This window comes from Zonotrichia albicollis, chromosome 5 (assembly GCF_047830755.1).
Source record: "Zonotrichia albicollis isolate bZonAlb1 chromosome 5, bZonAlb1.hap1, whole genome shotgun sequence".
NCBI lineage: Eukaryota > Metazoa > Chordata > Aves > Passeriformes > Passerellidae > Zonotrichia > Zonotrichia albicollis.
This window is the reverse complement of record NC_133823.1, coordinates 20,483,128-20,503,308: the sequence shown is the minus strand read 5'-3', so window position 1 is coordinate 20,503,308 and position 20,181 is coordinate 20,483,128. Positions and strand designations below refer to the sequence as shown.

Here is a 20,181-nt window from a genome sequence, read left to right as displayed (position 1 = left end):
GGAGCGTGCCCATGAGAGATACGCAGCCAGAAGGACCCAGGGGAACCCTGCGGGGCCGGCGGCGGGCCCTGCTCAGCGTCCCCCGCCGCGGCAGGCGGCCCGGGCGGAACAGGAGCCTGGGGACAAAGGAGCAGAGTGTGCGCGGCGTGTGCCTGACTCTGCGTGTGTGTGTGTGCGTGTGTGTGTGTCTGTGTGTATGTGTGTGTGTGTATGTGTCTCTGTGTGTGTGTGTGTGTCTGCGTGTGCCTGACTCTGTGTGTGTGTATGTGTCTGTGTGCCTAAGTGTGTGTGTGTGTGTGTGTCTGCGTGTGCCTGACAGTGTCTCTGTGTGTGTGTGTATCTGCGTGTGCCTGACTCTGTGTGTCTGTGTGCCTAAGTGTGTGTGTGTGTGTGTGTCGCCTGCTGGGCGCGTGCCCCGCGGCATGTGCACGTGCGCGTGTGCCCCTCGGCGCGCGCGGCGGGCTCGGCCCGGGGGTGACAGGCGCTGCCCGCGGTGACAAAGGCCGCCGCGCTCCCCCATTCACAGCCCGCGGCCGGCGGGCGGCGCGGACGGGTTTTCTTTTTTTGTGAATGGAGGCGGTGACGTCGCCGGGCCCGCGCACCGCCTCCCCTCCATTCATGCGGCCCAGGCGCGCGGCGGATGGGCGGGGCGGGGCGGGGCGGGGGTGCGCGCCGGCCGCCGCCGGGTAGTAAAGGCTGCGCGCGGCGCGCGCGGGGGTGCGCGAGCGGCGCGGGCGGCGGGCGCGGGGCCCGGCGGGCGCTCGCTCCCTCCCTGCCCCCTCCCGCCATGGTGGCCACCGAGGGGCTGCGCGAGATGGAGGGCAGCGCGCTGCGCCGGCTCGTGGGCCGCGACGAGGCCGGGGCCGGCGGCGCCGCGCGGTGCCTGGTGCTGGACTGCCGCCCCTTCCTGGCGCACAGCGCCGGGCACATCCGCGGGGCGCTCAACGTGCGCTGCAACACGATCGTGCGGCGGCGGGCCAAGGGCGCCGTGAGCCTGGAGCAGATCCTGCCGGCCGAGGGCGAGGTGCGGGCGCGGCTGCGGGCCGGGCTCTACGCCGCCGTCGTGGTGTACGACGAGCGCAGCCCGCGCGCCGAGGCCCTGCGCGAGGACAGCACCGTGGCGCTCGTGGTGCGCGCGCTCCGTCGCGACACGGCGCGCGCCGACATCCGCCTCCTGGCAGGTACCGGCGGCGGGGACACCGGGAACCGGGGCGGGACACCGGGAACCAGGGGGGGACACTGGGAGCCGCGGACGGCTGCCCCCGCCCGGGAATGGGGCTCCGGGCTCGCCGCGCCCCGGGCGGGCAGGGCGCTGCCTTCTCCCGCCCCCGGCCGTCCGTGCTGCCCAAGTTGGGAGCCGGCGGGAGCGCCGCCCGGAGCTGGGTACGGGACGGTGGCAGCGCGGCCGTCAGCCCCGAGCGGGGGTGCCCGGGCCGTCTGAGCCGGCTCAGGGACCTGAGGGAAGTGAGTGTGTGAGGGGAATCCCCCACGCTTTGTTCGAGTCCAGCCCCACGGAGGTGCAGAGGAGGTATTTGTGCAGGGTCAAACGCCGGCTGTCACGGCGATGTCCCCTTGCAGCGGGCAGAAAACCCGGGGATGCCTCTGTACTCCCTTTGCCACTACAGCAGGGATCAGGGCTTCCCCCCTTCCGTGTGTTAAATGGGAAGCTGTGCACATTTGGAGCTGCTGGTCCTGAGAATTGCCGTGAGATGGTTTAGGGGCGGGGGATGCTCAGCTGGGGTTCCTGGATGAGCTCTGTGGGGCTTTTTCTTTTTTGTTTACAGCCTGAGAGTCAATTTATTCCTTGGCTTACTTACAGCAGGGGTAAGGATGTGTATGCAGAGTAGCAAATCCATTAAGAGGCTTGTTAGATGGAGGAACTAGCACTTGAGTTGTACTAGATACAGTAAAAGCAGCAGGAGCTGTTCCCGGGATGCGATACGATGTGCTGCCGCAGGAGTGCCTGCACAGCAAGGGCTCGCTCAGGAGCCGGCTCCTTCACCGTGAGCCAGCGTGGTGCTGGAGCCACGCATGTGGCAGGAAACGCTGCTCTGCTCCAAGGGTGGCCTTTGTCAGCTGAGAGCTCCTGGTGCCTCTGTGGTTCTCGTGGGAAGTTGGTTGGAATGGGAGCCCTTTTAAGGAACGGGCTCTGAGAGACTCAGTCTCAGCACTACAGTCTTCTTCTTGTGCTCCACAGAGCCACTAAAATGATCTTGCTCTGATTCCATGAGAGCTACGCTAACCCAGAGCTGTGCATGCCCAAGTGCACATTTGTCAGGCGCAAGTCACAGTGAAGATCCTGAAGTGTTTTGTGCAGGTCAGGCTGCTGCCAGGTTCCCTGTGGAACAGCCTGGCTGGGGCTGCTTGGCCATGGGCTCCTGCTCTGCCTGGCTTCTACACCGGGCAGGGCTGGCATGAACAGCCAGGAGCTGCTGGATCAATGAACCTGATGAGTTTCATTGAAGAGAAGCATTTGAAAAGCTCTCTTTTTCTTTCCAAGAACCATTATTTCCAAGATGTTTCTGCCCATCACCCTGGGCAGCTTTTCCCTCTCATGGTGTGATGACCACTGGAGTGCGATGTGGTAGATCCAGGGATTTTAGGACCAGATCCCTGGAAGTTGTCTAACAAAGGCTCTTGGTTTTGGATGCTCTTTCAAATCGAAGCAGTAGGACTGTAAAGGGATGTCAGGCCAGGGAAATGAAGCCTCTACAAACTGTCCTGGCTGCGTGGGAGGGACAATGCAAATGCAGCGATAAATCTGCTTTAAGGTACTGGAGCCCTTCCTTTTGTAGGGGGAGGAAGCCACAAAGGACACTGGGATGCTGGCAGTGGGGGATTCCTGGGCTGCTTGAGACGCTTGCACCCATTGTTTTGAATATCCAGCCTTGTTCAGGGCAGTCTCAGAGCTAAGGCTGGATAAGAAGGATGTGTCCTGCTGTATGCTCTGGTAAGCTGAAATCTGCAGGCATAGGTCCTGCAGCTGGTTTGAGTCTTCAGGAACCATCCTGGGAGTCAGAGCTTGATCCAGCTGGAGTCCTGTGGTGATAGTAAAGTACTTGATTTTCATTGATTTCGAGGCTCAAAGTCAGACCCTTCAAGGATATCAGGGTTGTTAATTTGATTTGAATGAGAGAAGGAAATGTCACCAGAAGTGTTTATTGGCAGGCCAACACTGCAGTTTCCCTGTCCTGGGAACTCGGGATTCGCTCTCATTTTGACTGACATGACAAAGCCCTGACATCCCCTGTGCTTATCCCCCTGGCAGCAGGGCAGAGGAACAAGCTGCTCCACGTTCAGTTTGCACCTGTGTCCTTGGGAAGCAGCAGACACCTCTCTCAGAGGGCAGCTTGGCTGAACCTGGCCAGAGCCAGGGCTTTTCTGCTCTATTGTTTTGGGAGCTCTGAGCTGGAGGGTCAAGCTGGGAATGGGAGACCTGCCTGTCTTTTGTGACAAAATAATGTGTCAAGGGAAAACGAGAACTGAACAGTCTTTGGCCTCAGAGCAGCTTTTCCCATTGAAGTCCGAGTATGGCGGAAATAAATCCTCTCTCCATTGTCTCAGAGAGCAACCTTGGCCCCAGTCTGGAGTTTTGGCTGGCAGTATGCAGGGGACCGAGCCCTGGAGCAGGGACTTTGGGTGGCCAAGATCATTGCTCCTGGTGCTCTTGCTCCGAGGGAATGGTGGGGCCTCAGGGATCCCCCCTTGCTGCCGAGAGCCCGACTGCTCCTCCAGGGGCAGGGACCACTTTCCATCGCTGTAGCATCATCTAGTGGCCAAGGGTATCTCTGGCTGTGCATTTTGCAGTGCTGTGGATGCGGTCTGGGATAACACTTGGTGCCTCTCCTCTTGCAGGGGGCTATGAGCGCTTCTCCTCGGAGTACCCCGAATTCTGCGCAAAAACCAAGTCTCTGAGCAATGTGTCACCCCCCACCAGCGCTGAGCCCCTGGATCTGGGCTGCAGTTCCTGTGGGACCCCCTTCCATGACCAGGTATGTCTAAAAGCCCAGTGCTCAGCTATCTTGACTGTCCTTCCAGCATTGCAGCCTGCTCCAATGGGAGTCTCTCTGCTCTCCCTCAGCTGGGGCTTGCGGAGCCAGAGCCCTGCTTACTTTCTTCTCATGGGAAAGCATGGTGGTCCTCCTAAGCCCAGGGTGTTTGTGTGCCCCACAGAGTGGACAAGCCCACATCCTGTTAACCCACACCTGCCTGTTTCCAAACAGGACAGAGAGGGAGAGGAAGGGCTGAAACAGGTTTAGCGCTTCAGGAGGGCAGCCTCTGCTCCCTCTTCTGAGGGCCCTGGATCAGGTGCCAGGTTGCTACACAGCTCCATGTTTCCGAGCCATCTGGATGTGTGTCCTGCCTCCCACTGTCCCCTGGCCGACCAGTTCTTTTCCTTTGTCACAGGGTGGGCCTGTGGAGATCCTTCCCTTCCTCTACCTTGGCAGCGCCTACCACGCAGCCCGGCGGGACATGCTGGATGCACTGGGCATCACAGCCCTGCTGAACGTCTCCTCAGACTGCCCCAACCACTTCGAGGGGCACTACCAGTACAAGTGCATCCCTGTGGAGGACAACCACAAAGCTGACATCAGCTCCTGGTTCATGGAGGCAATTGAGTTCATCGGTGAGTGCCTGTGCAGAGATGTTGTGTCCATTGGTGGCACCGGTGGGAGGGAGGTCGGCCACCACCTGCAGGTTTGGTGAGGGGCCAGGCCGTGGTGGCAGGGTGTGGGTCTCACGTCTCACCCCTGTTGCCCTCCAGACTCAGTGAAGGAGTGCTGTGGCCGTGTCCTGGTGCACTGCCAGGCTGGCATCTCCCGCTCGGCCACCATCTGCTTGGCGTACCTGATGATGAAGAAGCGTGTCAAGCTAGAGGAGGCCTTCGAGTTTGTCAAGCAGCGCCGGAGCATCATCTCCCCCAACTTCAGCTTCATGGGGCAGCTGCTGCAGTTCGAGTCGCAGGTCTTGGCCACTTCGTACGCGGTGGAGGCCGTCAGCCCCTCGGGGACGCTGCGGGAGCGGGGCAAGGCCACCTCCACCCCCACCTCGCAGTTTGTCTTCAGCTTCCCGGTGTCTGTCGGTGTCCATGCCACCCCCAGCAGCCTGCCCTACCTGCACAGCCCCATCACCACGTCGCCCAGCTGTTAGCTCAGGGCCAGGCCAGCCAGGCGGCAGTGCCGGGCGTGCAGGGGCGCCGAGCCCCGTGATGTTAAGCAATAGTGCCGGACACTGCCCTTCACCCTGGACTCGCCATCTTTTTCGTAGAGAAATTTCTTACCTCATCTTGGTTTGTTTGCTTTTTATTGTTATGTTTTAAAAGCACGAAGTTGTAAAAGCCACAAACCTTGACATTGTCCAGGCTCTTTGGGGGAGGAACAAAATAGTATACTGGGTTTCCTCAAGTGCCTGGTCTTCACGTGTTTCCATCCCCATTTTACTGTCTTGTTTTTTACACCTCCCCTTCTCCCCATGTTTCTGGTCCCAGCTCATCTAGGTTGACAAGGGAGCATTCCCTGTTTTTGTTGTGCAGCAGCCTTCCCTCTTGCAGAGACACCTTGGTGTGTGTGGTGGGTGCTGCTTACCTGAGCCAGGTACACTTTGGACAAGCAGAGCTGCAGGCAGGGCCTTGGGGCGAGCAGGAGTGGTGGCACAGGGCTGCCTGCACTCAACCTCAGCCCTGCCAGTGGCTGGGGAGATGAGGCAGGAGCTGGCAGGCACCTGCCAAATCACCAGCTGAGCCTATTCCAGGGGAAGAGTAATCTTTGTGGTTGGGAAGTGGTTTGGAGGGAGAGATGTAGTCTTAAATGCCTCTTTTCTTGCCCCTGTGGATCACTGGTTTCTAGAAAACTTAGGTCCAATCTCCTGTGGCTTTAAGATGAGAAAGAAGGGGTTGGGGCAGCAGTCTGGGCTGCTTTTGATTACTCTGTTCAGTTTCCTCTTCACCGGTCCCACTGCTGCTCTTCTTCCAAAAGTAGCGGGAAGGGACATGGGTGGGCCATAATGGAAGAGAGAAGCTGTGGGGTGGAGGACAGGCTGGCCCAGAGGTGTCATTTATCCACCATTTTCAAGCTTCTCCCACCTCATGACCAGCCCTTTTCCTGTGCTGAGTCTTGTTCACCTGTGCAACATTTCTGCAGCTTTTGGCCCAAGCCTTGAAAATGCCTCATCTTCAACCCACCTGGAGCCTTATTTCCCACCCTACCTCTGTCCTTCCCTCCAGCCCAGTCCAACACACAAGATGCCTGTGTGGCTGATGTACATATGTATGGTTTTGTTCCTTTTTTTTTTTTTCTAGAAATTAACTTTTTATTTATTGCCTGAGGGAGGGAGAAAACATTGTTTGGAGAAAATAAAAATAAAACTGTTTTCAACAGTTTGGCTGGAGCAAATTTGTCCTAAAACCAAGACAGAGCAGCAGGTTCTGCACACATTCCATTTTCACAGAGCAACTGTTAAAAATGTATTTATTGACTTTTAAACTATTACAGGTATTGCAGATCAGACATTTAGCCAAGCACACTTATAGATCAAACTCAGTTGTTACAGAGATGTTACCTAAAGTCCACCATGTAGGTAGGCTGAGAAACTGCCCATTGTCTTCAACTTTGAGAGAGAAGGTAAAAGAAGAAATAAATAAATGATATCCCAGCTCCAGGTAATTGGCAACCAAGAGAGGACAAATACAGGGGTAGTTATGAAAACAAGTTACACAAAAAAGGTCTAGAAATTCAACCCCCAGCTACATTGCCATGTGGCTTGCCAGAGAAAGCAATTAGGAATGACAAAGCACAAACTCATGGGACCGCAGCACAGAAAATCCCCATTTCAATTTCCAAAGCTGAAGCAAGTTCTGCAGATGTTAAGAAAGTGTCAAAATTATCTTGTAATAACAGAGATTCTAATAATCTACATTAGTAATTAATGGGACCAGCACTAAAACTTGCCACCAACACGTTCAGCAAGACCGATACATAAAAACCAGCCAGATAATGTGACTTGACAGGCATATGTGTCAGTGTAATGGAAATCCATCTGCTTTCCCGTGTCCCCTACAGATTCCCAGGCTCATCACCTTGCTTCACAGATTTTAACACATATAAAGTGTTCCCCAATCCCCTGGGTTTCACATCTACTCTCTGTTGAGAGAGGTGGGAACACTGCTGCTCCCTCTCTGCACATCTGTCCTGCCACTCTTGGAAAGACCAGGAGAACATGCTCTGGGACTGTGCCAAGCCACCACCTCTGATCACCAATGGATTCAAGTCTGTGGAAGTTCACAAGCCAGTTGCTACATGAGATAAGAACTGAGGATGTGCTTTCCCAGGTGTTCCCTATGCAGGCTGCAGCACAGCTTACAATGTGGCACAAATATTCAGTTTAACATACCTGAAGCATGCATTAGATGCACCTCCTCTTGTTTTTCTGAGCTAGCCTTTCTGTAGCAAATCAGCATGGAAACAGAGAAATCCCACTGAAAATAAATTCACACATTTCCTGGCATTGAGCTGAGAATGATTAGCAATGTTCAAACTAATCTGTTTTGTGGCTGGACCCTTCCTTTTTACCCATCTTGAAAAATCCTGTTCAGGGCAATTTCTGTTAGCAGTCCCACATGGAAATTGCAGGCAGTGCATGAACTGTGCAGAAACTGATGCCATTGGAGGGATGCAGTGGCACAACATGCTTGCATCCCTCAGCACCTCACACATTCACGGGAAGCAGACCCCTCCTCGAACCTAGAACAAACAGCAGGAGCAGCTGGTTTCCAGAGCCAAGAAAGTGCCTTTCTCCAGGAGCTACTCCCTCCCATATGCCACATCCCTTTTCTGTGTCTGCTGGCCACCATAGCCAACAGTGCACAACATTTTGCAGGGTTTTCTCTCCGCTTCAGTGTAGAATTTTCTTTTGAGGTACTCCCATAACAAACAAGCAAAGCTTAAGTTTGCAGACAAAATAAATTCCTGCTACATAATGCAGTGGGATTCAATTGCATCTCATGCAAACACTTGAAACAGAGGTTAAAAAACCAATAGTGACTGCCACATGGTGGAACTAGTATAAGAGGTTTGTAACAGTCTCTATGGAGCTGGGATCAAACACAATTGGTAGATAAAAATAAGAATGAAAAAATAAAATATACCTTTTTAAGGTACTGTACTGTCTGCTTTTAATCCTAACAAAAGTTTTGTTGACAGCAATCAGAATGCAGTGTGACTCTGCACCAGTTATCTAAGTCATCAGTCTCATGGAAACAGTTTCAGCAGTGGAGAGCAGAACCCTCCTTTATTAGGAGGTGACTTTTCTTTCTGTTTTGCCTATTAAGGTCCTGTTGCGAAACTACACAGAAGGTCCAAAATGCTGCCTCAAAGGGACACTGACAAAGATCAACAGGCCTGAGAGACACATTGTCCCTGGTGCCAGCAGACACCAAGTTCTGTCCCTGGTCTCCCAAGCCTATGAGGGCTTAGCCCAGTGTTTTTACGTCCTCAGCTCCTACTGTGCCTTCCACTGGTAATCCAATGCTGCAAAATGAGCATCCCCATATCAGGGGACTGCTCTTCTCAGGAGGTCAAAAACTTCGTTTCTCAGGAGGCAGCACCTGCCTGGTTATGGGGTCACAGTATTTGTAAGGTCCCACTGTAGTTAACTCCCCCAGCTGAAGCAGCAGCGTACGTACCGTTAACAGCCTGCCAAAAGCACCACAACCACTACCAACGGGTCACTTTGGTATTGATGGGCAATCCTCACTTTGTTTTGAACTGAAAGGGCACCTATGACAGCATATGCTACTCCTGCATAGGTGTCTGCAACACACAGATGCATCATCAGGCCTGGGTACTCCTCTGTGTCTGGCCACAAACGGATATGAGCTCACGTCATTACGAGACAAAAACCACTGCAAAATGATTTCCTCACACAGCACCTTTACTCTGCACAGAACATCAGAAACATTAACACTGGCAGTTCAAAGATACTGGAAAGTCGAATCACAGAATATGCTGAGTTGGAAGGGACCCATCAGGATCACTGAGTCTAACTCCTGGCTCTGCACAAGACAGCCCCAGGAGTCACACCATGTGCCCGAGTGTTGTCCAAAAGCTTCTTGAATTCTATCAGGCTTGGTGCTAAGACCACTTTCCCTGGGCTCCCTCTGGGTGAAAATCCTTTCTCCTAATACCCAACCTAAATCTCCCTACTAATCTCAGCTTCATGCTGTTTCCTCCAGTCTTGTTACTGGTCATGGGAGTAAAGATATTGGTACCTGCACATTCACTTCCTCTCGTGAGGATGTTGAAAACCCCAATGAGGTCTCCCCTCAGTCTCCTCCAGGCTGTTTTTATCTTCTAGAAGTTTCAGGCTGCAAAAGGAATCCTGCCTAGCCATTAGTTCAACCAGCACATAGGAAACAACAAGCAAGAACAGCATCCGGTGCGGGCTCGGTGGGGCTTTCCTTTTTAGATTTGTTCTTGTTTATGAAAGATGTAAAGTTTTAACTTTCACACCCACATTAACCATTTTGTTCACCTAAGCAGCACAGCTGTTTCACCATTTAAAACTATGTCTAACTGGGGATGGAGAGCAGCACTCACTCTGGTTGCTATCTGAAACCCTAGAGCAGATAGGCACATGCCCTCACACCCTTATTAACTAAATGAAAAACAAACCCCAAACTTCAATGGTGAATACAAAGCTTCAAAGCCTAGTGGTGATCTTTGCAATCCTCTAACACTATGAAACGAGTAGCCAAAATACAAGCACCCAATTTTATCAATGAAACTTGTTTAAAAGGACAACTAGGCTAGAGCCTGGCTGGGACTTCAAAGCTACATATTTAATCAGGTCACAAAATGAAGCGAGAACCATATATCCACTGTCAGCTCAAGAAAAGTAAGAGTTCAAGTTCTGTTGGAGTATTGCTATTTCTAAGGTATCCTTTAGAGATATTACAAAGAGATGATGTCCAGGTAGCCATATTGCATCAAATGACTGATTTTACAGTGGGTGATTACTGGTGATTACTTCTTGTGAGGATGACTTGCTTCAACATTAATGCCTTACCATTAAAAATAAAAGTGTTGTGTCTTAATGCTGAAAGTGAAATGCTCTTCAGGATTAAGTCTGTTTTATACAAACGTGTTAGCAAAATCCCATTTCTGGGGAGCACGTATATTTTTATGAACTAAGAGCACACTATTCTGTTGCTTTCTTGCTTTAAGGGGGATAAAACCTGAATGCATGAAGTGGATCATCAGATAGTGCTGGTTGATAGGATAATGTACCACATGTTGTGTCCAAAGGAACATTTTTTTCCTCCAGATGTTACATGGTCAACACTGAAGCACATCTCCTGGTACTGGTTGTTAGGAAAAAAATTAACAAGTCTTGATCTTCAACCTTCTCTGAAACTGTAAAACACCACAAAAAAGAAACAGTTTCTACTTTTGTTAAATCCATATCCACCATGAGGGGGACTTTTGAAACTGTTTGATGCTGTGCTATGCAATGCTTAAAAATAACTTTCTCCTACCCAGCAAAATAAACCTGGGAATTTGGGAAGAAGGGTATTAAGTGAATAAATCCTAACTTTGTTCTCTGGTATACCTGCAAACAAATCTGCTTGCCAACTGATACTTTAAAATTTTGTTCTCATCAAAATGTAAAATTGATATTTTAAAAAATTATTACTTTTGTAAATCCCTTGAGCTCTTCAACTGTGATGTCACACACAAAGATGTGACAGGAAACTGCTGTAATAACTCTCCCTTACCAGCCCAAAACCCATTTACGGGGTATCATCTTACAGAGGGACATGAACCAGATACACCCTCCTGTATGAAGTCTTCTGACTTTTCACCTGCTTCTCCCAGCAAACCATACCCTGCTGTAACTGGAGAACATTTCAAAAGCTGCATTGTACTTAACAGGAGCCTTATAAAATGTTCTTTTAGATGCCAGAAGAGGGCATGAAGTTCTTCTAAGCACAAGAGCTGGTTCTACCCTTGCAAACACTTCCCAGGGCTTCCCCCAGAAAACTCACACAGACAAGGCAGCAAACTGACATAGTTTGTTTCCACTCCAAAGTTACACTCACTCATGTTATTGTTTGCTCAGAGGTGTGCAAAAAAACCCCTATATTGAATAACTTGACCTAGCCCCTCCTCAGATGAAATTGATATTGCATTGTTAATGATTTTAGTCAACTTGACTTTGTGCAAAATATTTTCAAGAAAGTTCTGGCTCAACTTCAGAATACAAAAGGAGAATAAATAGGATCTCTTGAAAACAGGAAATGAATGGTGTATGCTGAAAAGAAAATGATGAGCTTAATGTAATTTATCTGCAAATAAAATAACTAGAAAAGTAGTGTCTGAAATTTTAACATGTGAGATGGCAGCAATAAAGATTTCCATTTGCACAATAATGTTCCCAAGGTCTAGATCAAAACAATATTATTTTACACATGGTATCTGCAGAGACTAGGAGCCTGAGATATGTTATTAAAAGGCAGTCCCTTGTAAACTTTCCTCAAGAGGAACAGTAGCAGTTGAGTATGCAAGAGTTACTCATTATCATATTCATCAAGACAGCAATACTTTAAGACATACAGCTTATTTCCAGGTTGTTAAGAATTTTATGTGATACTGATTTTCTGAAACATGTATCCATCCAGTCCAAGATTGAAGTCACATCCTTCTCCACTGCTCTGAAGCTACTAGGTCTTCTGTTCTGCTGCTGTTGCTGTCTGTGAGGGAGCTTCTGGTTTCACAATCTGGTACGTAATGAGATATTCTGGGTATGCCTGAAAGTAAAATAAGAAAGAAACCCCTGATTTATGCAAGGGTAACTCAGCAAGTTCTAGTTTTTGCATTTCACTAAACAGTGACCAGGAAGGACAGCACAAGAACCAGCTCTATGTTCACAGCATGCAAGAAACAGTGGGTATTTCAAACCTAGTCAGCACTGTGTGGAACTGCTGGATGTACTTAACACTTTGGTTAATACACAAACAAAAAGATGTTTCTTCCATTCTTGCACAGTCACTGCCAGAAATTGTGTGCAACAGGAATTCAGAGTTACTCTCCTTGGTAGCTAATCCTACAAATCGGTCAGTGTCTATTAAGTTCCTCAAAAACCTCAGATGACTGATAAAGTCTGACCTCAAAAGGGACAACAGCCTGCAATGTAACCTGCATAGGCCTTCACTGGCAGTAAAATACTTGGCCCACCCAAAGCACATGACCCAGTAAGTCATCTGTCTATCTGTCCAGTGTTTCCTGGAGACAGCTGGTAGCCATTTCAGCCCCAGAACAAAGCTAGAGTTGATGGAGGGCAGGGCCCCATTCCAAGGAACCTTGACAGATGAGACTGGGCCTACAGAAGCCTCATGGAAGCAAGCAAGGGCAAAGGCACCTGAGATGAATTCCTTTTAACACTGCAGGATGAGAAGCTACTCAGCTGAAAAGGTGATGGGCTCCTTGGGAGATAGCAAGCTAAAGCAGAACCAGTAGTGAGTCCTGGCAGCAGCAAAGGCTATGAGCATCCTGTGGTAAATTACCAGGTGTAGCAGCGACTGCTGTTCATTCAGTACTCCCTCCTTGACCACATCTAGAAAACCACACACAACTTTTAGGTTCTACAAGACAAGAAAGATGCCAACAAGCTGGAGCCAAGTTCAGCAAAGGACAATAAGATAGTTGGGGCAGAGAGCACAGGATAAAGAAGATGCTGAGAGAGAGATAGGCTTGCTTGATCAAAAAAGAGAAGGCTTTCTGAGACCATATTTGTCACTCTATCATAGAAGGCCACCTGACTGGTCAGGCATAATCTGTGCTTACTTAAGCTATGCTGGCTGTCTTGAATCACCTCCTGGTCTTGCATGTGCCTTCTATGAGGATCTGTTCCATGATCTTCCCAGCTACAGAGGTGAGAATCACCAATCTGTAGTTCCCTTGTGTCTACTTTTCTCCCCTTTTAAAAAATCCAAGCGATGTCTCCCTTTTTCCATTCACTGGGGTCCTTGCCTGACTGGCATGACTTTTCAAATATCACAAAACTACAGAATATTCTGAGTTGGAAGGAACCTGCAAGGACACCACCAAGTCCAAGTGAATGACCCATACAGGGATCAAACCCATGATCTCGGTATTATTAGCAGCATGCTCCAACCAACCAAGGTAATCTTAGGGTGTGATGGAGAATGGCTTGGCAACACCACCAGCCAGCTCTCTCAGGACCTGGGATGTTTGTCATCACAAATTTGTAGTTATTCAGTTTGATCACGTGATCTGGGAGCCACTCATGGTAGTAAGCAAAATATTCTATGGAGTCAAGGTCTAGCTGAGTTCTTCAGATTAAGAATCAACTTTTGAAGACTCCCGTGCTACTCCAGCTGCCATTTAGGAGCAGTCTCTGTCACTGCTGGGAACCTACAGGTAAAAAGCCCAGGATCCTCAAGATGTACTGGAGCCCCAAAAATGCACGTGACCTTGATGCTGCAGTAGTGCCACTAAAACGCAATGGGAGTAAGACAGCTTACTGAGAGAAGCTACAATTCTTAACAGACTCCATCAGAGCTGCACAGGGGAAATTAGACAATTCTGCATGGCATAAATCAGAGCAGATCAGGGGATAAGAGTAGCATTTGCTATCTAGATGCAATTCACTGTTTATTTCCCCATTTAAATGAAAGAAAACCCAACAACCTAATCAGCAGCATTATCACAGCATGCTTGGTGTGGAAAGCAGGCACAGCCCATCTCCAGCTCAGGCTCTGTCCTTGCATAAAGGCAGTCCCAGCTAAGCCACCTACCTGCTCCCCTCTGTAGATGACATACTCAGCATAAGCAAGTCCATTCACGCTTGGCCTGCCGATGACAGAGTGGTGCCCCGGAGGGGCGTGAGCCATTTTCATCGTGCTGAACTGAAGAAAGGATTTGCCAAGGGTCACTCTACAGAAGAGCATTTGTCTAAAATGAAAAAAGATAGTGTCATTTTCAAATATCTTACTACAAGTTGTATGCTTCCAGAAGGATTTCAGTCTTTTGAGATTATTTCATTACAATTAATTTCTCACGGCTTTTTAGAGAAACACTTAAAGAACCCAGTCCTAAGGCTGTATAAAACCTGTCACAAAAATCTTTCATGACACTCAGAAGGGAAAACACACAGTTTGTTTAGTCCTCACATGGAAGCCTGTTCTAGTTCATTTCATATAAAGCTGTTGAAAGAAGCTGAAACTCTCCGTGATCCCACCAGCAGGTAATGGACAGGTGTCAAAGTGTGAGAAACACATTGATCTACTCCAGGACAAAACAAAGCTGCAATTAAGTCCTGTTCCAAAATTATCTACCTCCAATATTATCTGATCCACAGTACCACACTGTACTGCTGACCACCTCTTTGCACTGCAGTTTTGTCCTGAGAGTGCCTGGAGTTTAATTGCTATTTTCCTCTGACTCTTCATTTTCAAACTTGCTGTTTCAAGCCTCTTTCCTGAGCCACTGCTCACTTTGATTTATACTCACTGCATGCTTAGATTTAATTTTTGACCTTCCTGTGGGACTTGCTGCATTTATACTCATTTTGTTCAACCTTGACAAATGGAAAACTGCATTTTTCCTGCCATGACCAAGCTCAAGTGGCCATTCCTTGCCTGCATATCACCCTCTGCCAGGATCATAAAAACCAGGAGAGGCAGAATTATGTGTGGGGAACTCTGCTGGATTCCTACCTGTGGCAGATGTAACAGGACCTGTCTTTGTGTGTGGGACAGCCAGTTCCTCCCCCTATTCCATACACATATTGGTTGCTTTTTGAGGAGTTCTCAGCAAAGTAAATTCCAGCTCCAAACATTCCTCCAATGTATGCATGCCTTTCATCAAATCCTTTGTGAATGATAGCATTAATAAAAGGAGACCCTAGAACAGTGACACAAAAAGACACATACTTGTTAAGTTGTATAGTAATACAGGACTCAATGTCAAGAGGCGTTGATCTGCCTCAAATAGACCATTTGAAAGCAGAAAGTGTGCTCAGTCAGCTGCAAGGGGGCGATACCCAGCAGGATGCAGTGATGTGTGGGATTTATCATTATATACCAAAATCCCACGTGTGACTCATTTCTTACTCATTTCACAGATCTCATTAAATGGCTTTCCCCCCACTCACATTTCAGTGCAATTTATCTTGTCAATGCACACCCTCTCCAGGAGTCAGCACTGCTTAAGGTGGGGCAAGGTGTCAGGACAATCATACCCAAAACCAATTTCCTATACAGAATCACAGAAGTATCTAGGACAGAAGGACCTTCAGGCAATTGTCATTTGCAGGCATTTCTAGAGAAATCTTGCAGAAACTTATGGTTGGTTTTGGTTCCTTTCCCTGATGCTTGCCTAAAGCACCAGGGTAAAACACTTTTATTGTGTGCTGCTCCCATCATTTAGAAGACACCATGTCTTTCTCACAGCAATGTAACATCGTCCCAGCAGCTTTACTGGAAATGACTAAGATACAGCTTAGCAAAAAACCTTCCTCTTTCTTAAGAAACCAAAATATAATAAAAGTATTTCTTATCAAGTGTAGCTTTTTGAATTGCAGTTACCACACTGAGTAACTCCCCCACACCCTCAAGGCACCCCCTACATTTCCAGTGTAGAAACACAATTACTTGCATAGGATGGTGACACAGCAACAATAACATTGCCTGTGGGTCTTTTTAAGGTTTGGGTTTTTTGTTAAGTACCAATACATACAAAGAGACATGACTTCCTTACCGTGAAACAGCATGCGCTCATTGTGATGATTGTGATTCTCCTCTGAGACCTCCTTCTGCCTGTGACAGAATCTCTCCCGCAACTTCTTGTTCACTACCTTCTGAATCTGCAGTGGAACAACAGATCCAACCATGCTCTTACCATAACATTTCAATCTCTCAAATGTATTTGAATTGCAATTGAAATGAAATCTAGTTTCACAGAGTTCACATTAATTTGACAGGGAAACTGATGGAAGACACATGAACGCTGTGAAGAAACCCCATGGCTGTTCTGCACACAAGGCTGAAGTGTCTCCAACAGCTCTGTAGCCCACACCTACAAATAGCTAAAGCTACTGTGAAACTGCAGCTCAGGTTAAAGGACAACTTTCAGGCTTCTTCTCAATGAGCCTTCAATACCACAAAGAACTACAAACTGAAACTCCTCCCTGCTCTGCTTTGAGCTCTGTTGACTGATCTTGTCTAGCTCTTTGAAACTTGCTATCTAGTTTAGGCTTGTATTTTATGAAAAGAACCAACTTTTGGTTCTTTTCATAAAAAATAAATTAATCTATCCATATAATTTCAGCCACATGCTCTTAATACCACTGCGGTTTCTGTAAAGGACTTTACCATTGATTGGGAGTAGGATGGAAGAAGAGTTTACTTCAGGGCCCATGATTTACTGGATTAAGTTGCAAAGGCTCTGCACAGGCTTACTTCTCAAAGAGAAAGGCAGCACAGCTTTGCTGAAGCTCAGAAACCAAGTTCTGTTCTGATTTCCTCTATTTCCTTCTCCCCAGAAAAAGATGCACACCTTCCCTCAGAAAGACAACACTATTTTCTAGAATACCATGGCTTGGAAAATGCATTTTTCTAGTTGGCAAAGGCAAATGAGGTGGTATCAAGCTGGAAAGTTACATAGGGAGATAGAAACCTCTTATTAGAAGTAATGATCATCCTTTCATACACTTATATCCCAAATCCCCTTTAAAGTGGCAAGAAAAGTCTACACTGAGAAAAATTATAAATCTGTGCTGCAAGGGTCAAACACAGAAGTTACAGGCCTCTGAAATTCAGTCAGGTTCTTCACCACCTCTGCCTTCAACATCAGTCCTTCAGACTCCTTTAGAAGCCCAAGTGACACTTTTCCCTCATTCCCTGTGCAGAGCATGCATTCATTTTAGCACTTGCATTAACTCTGTTTCCAAATACTATTTCAACAAAGAACTTTAAATATAAAAGGGCAAACCATTAAATTGATTCTGCCTGCTGGTATCAATACTAACATACTTTACCACAGAAAACCAAGAGGTTTTGAAACTTACCCTGATGACATTGTATCTGTTGAAGATCCCACCAGCATTTCCACCATCCCGATGCTCCCGGATTGTACTTTGCATCTATGTAAAAACCCAAAACTGAATGTTCAGCACATAAACCTTCCCAGCAAAGTATCCATGCCATGTCTCAGTATATCACTGGCAACAACAGACAGTCTTGATGGAAAATTAAAAGGTGTAAAAAAAAAGAAAAAAAAAGAAGAAAAAAACCCCAAACCCCTCTATTTTAAACTTAGGTATACCCTAATTTCTCAAGCACCCAATGATGCAATTATCCAATCTAGTAATAAAAATCCACATAAGAAAAACAGAATAATGGTACTTGCTATCAAAATGATACACTACTAGAAAACCCTCTTTAAATTAGGAAAAAACTCCCAATATTTGAGGATTAATATACAAAAAGATCACTTCATAGTAATAACAAATGTGATTTTAATAAGCTTAGTTTGCATTTCTTAGTATTAGGGAAATACCTGCACTGTAAATTCTCCTACGTCATTAGAAGAGCATTTCTGATTTCCTCAGAAATAGTTGCATTGTGTCTTTTAGAGAAGTACTTCTAGCTACAACAACAATATTTTGTAATAGCTCAAATAAATATTCCAATTTACTATGACAAGTGACCCTTTCCTTCAGAAGAGTTTATTAAAATGATCTGCACAAATTCTAGTTTATGAAGTTACTAATAAAAAATATGCCCATCTAAGCTGGCAGCAATCCTGATTATCTAGACTTTTTAAATGACTCCAAGCACTTCTGTGCTATAGTGTAGGAACATGACACAAATAGCAAATTCAGAGTAAAATGGAGTTTCTACCAAACACAACTCTTCAGAAAGTCTCTTTTCTGTTATGATTTTTGCTTTCAAAATGGTATGTGCCTGTAGTTTACTTAAATAAAAGAGCATGTGTGTGTGTGGGAGGCAAAATTACAGTCAATTCTCAATTGTCCAAGAGCTGTTTATCTGGGTTACAGATTAACTAAGCCACTGAGACAAGAGAAAACAAGCTGGTTCACAGAAAATGCTTAGAGAATTGCAAGGCCTTGATGTCTTGGTTTCATACACAGCTTTTAATTCTCACAGGTCCACCTACCTACAGAAAGCTGTGCAAACCCTCCCTATGAGACAATATCCAAAACACAACAACAAAATAAAACTGGAATAACAAGAAGTGAGCAGAGACTTCTTATTAAAAAAATTGGAAGGACATGGCAAAATAATTTCTATCATTGTTCTACGTGAAAGGACAAATAAAGAACCTGAAACTTCATATCAGCACTATGCAATTCATACATCAAAGCCTATTTTAGCACTTTCAACACGTATTGCACACTTTAGCTCTGGCAGGTTATCAGTGGAAAGAAAAATATACAGCCCCTGAAGCATTAAGAAAGGGACTTGGATTACCTCCTCTTCTACAGACTGATACTCCTTATCATCAGGAGCAAGGTCAAGGAGAATGGTCCCCTGACTCACACAGTGGAAAGTCAAATAAGGATTGGTACCTGCAAAGAGAAGGAATGAAAAGGAGCAAAAATCAACAGGAAAAACCAATACTGGCTCTATTTATATCCATCATCATCATTGTTCTTAAACAACCCCAGTACAGGAAATGCAAAACAAACACAAGGCATAAGCACAACCTCAAAAACAAATAGAAGTGCCTTCTTTAGCAACAGAGGCTTTAAAAGAGAGAAGCAAAATGCATGTGGGATATAATTGCCCTTTATTGCTTCCTCTTTCCATTAGAAACATGGGGCAGCTAAAACCCTATCAGGCCAATCCTTCAGGATACAACTGGCCTGGGGGTAGGTATGGAGGGTAAATCATATCCAAAAGCTCCTCTCTGGGTGAAACAGGGTCCTGAGAAATGGGAACAGCTTCCAAAGCTGCCTCAGGGGTATCCATTCTCTGAAAAGACAAGTGATCACTTGGTCTGGTATCTCCTTAATATATTCTTTAGCTATCACAACCCACTCAGCCACCATGTCACAGCAAACACACTTCTCTGACATCCAGATTCTTTCAAGTCTGGTCACAACGCCTACATTTAGAGAAAGTGACTTATGGGAGCCTGTTGTGTGGTACCCTTAGACCAGCCAGTAAAAGTGTCATACTTACCTTGCTGACCTCCTAGAAGTCTCTCCACACCCTTTATTAATTTGTGGCGATGTCCATACGCATTGATCCCAATTTCTTTTAGTTCCTCATGCCCCATATCAGCCAACACATCCAGGGTTATCTGGAAAGGTAAAAGATCACAAAAATCACTTGTCAAACCTGGCCTGACTTTCAAGGCTGGAGACCTATCACTTCAGAAATTGGAAAGTATTTATGGTGCAACCAAAAGCATAAAGGTAGATAATGTTTTGCTTCACTTCTACTTGCTGCCACCTTCTGGCAAATCCATCCCTATCACAGGACCATGCCCAGCTGCTACAGCCTGAAATTGTGCAAAACTTTCACTTCTCTCATACCAATTAACAAAAGCTGGTTCTCGAAGAAGGTTCTCACAAACATTTTTCCTTAGGTAGAAGGGGGATGCACTGAAATGCTGGCATAAATATGGGAGTGCTTTTGAAGCATTCAACGTTTCACAGCATTGTACAATTCCTTACTTTCACTACACAAGCAGAAATTAATATTCTACAAACTTACTAATAATGAGCCAAGGTGAAAAAGTACACATGAAGGTAGCACTTGGAAAACCAGCTTAAAAGAATAAGCTTAAAGAAGATGAGCTTGTTTTTTGTACAAAGAAACTTACAAGAAGAGCTGGATGATTTCAAAATGATGAATACATTGAATCCGATTTGCATTGTTAAATCTTATTAGCAGGGAAGCTCTTAACAGGTTAGGAGTCAAGGAAGCAAAAGTAGAACAAAACCAGCTAAGCAACAGGAAGGTGTGAAAAATAATAATAAAACCTGAGAAGTGCATAGGTTGGTTTGAGGTTGGTTTCCTTCTGAACAGAAGGAGTTCCAAACTAAAGAGAAAAGCTTATGCTTCATGTATGAGAAGGGGAAAAGTTCTATGGTATTTTATCTTTGAACATTTTACAGAAACAGCTGGAACTG

At 46.7% G+C, this 20,181-nt stretch overlaps 2 protein-coding genes across 2 annotated transcripts in view; one reads left to right on the top strand and one right to left on the bottom strand.

Moving 5' to 3' along the window:
* Positions 1–643: 643 nt before the first annotated feature.
* Positions 644–6,374, top strand: DUSP4 (dual specificity phosphatase 4). Its single transcript, XM_005484627.4, has 4 exons — positions 644–1,181; positions 3,856–3,992; positions 4,408–4,627; positions 4,766–6,374. Exons 1-4 carry the CDS (start codon positions 788–790, stop codon positions 5,149–5,151), a joined length of 1,137 nt encoding a protein of 378 aa, XP_005484684.1. The 5' UTR covers positions 644–787; the 3' UTR covers positions 5,152–6,374.
* A 76-nt stretch (positions 6,375–6,450) lies between these two features.
* TNKS (tankyrase) overlaps positions 6,451–20,181 on the bottom strand; it is a 128,352-nt gene continuing 114,621 nt past the window's right edge. Inside the window, exons 21-27 of the mRNA XM_005484628.4 lie at positions 19,226–19,346; positions 18,512–18,609; positions 17,086–17,160; positions 15,777–15,882; positions 14,735–14,921; positions 13,814–13,970; positions 6,451–11,803 (exon numbers count right to left, since the gene is read on the bottom strand). Coding sequence (XP_005484685.1) covers positions 11,717–11,803; positions 13,814–13,970; positions 14,735–14,921; positions 15,777–15,882; positions 17,086–17,160; positions 18,512–18,609; positions 19,226–19,346 — 831 coding nt within the window. The 3' untranslated portion in view covers positions 6,451–11,716. The remainder of the gene's footprint in view (positions 11,804–13,813; positions 13,971–14,734; positions 14,922–15,776; positions 15,883–17,085; positions 17,161–18,511; positions 18,610–19,225; positions 19,347–20,181) is intronic.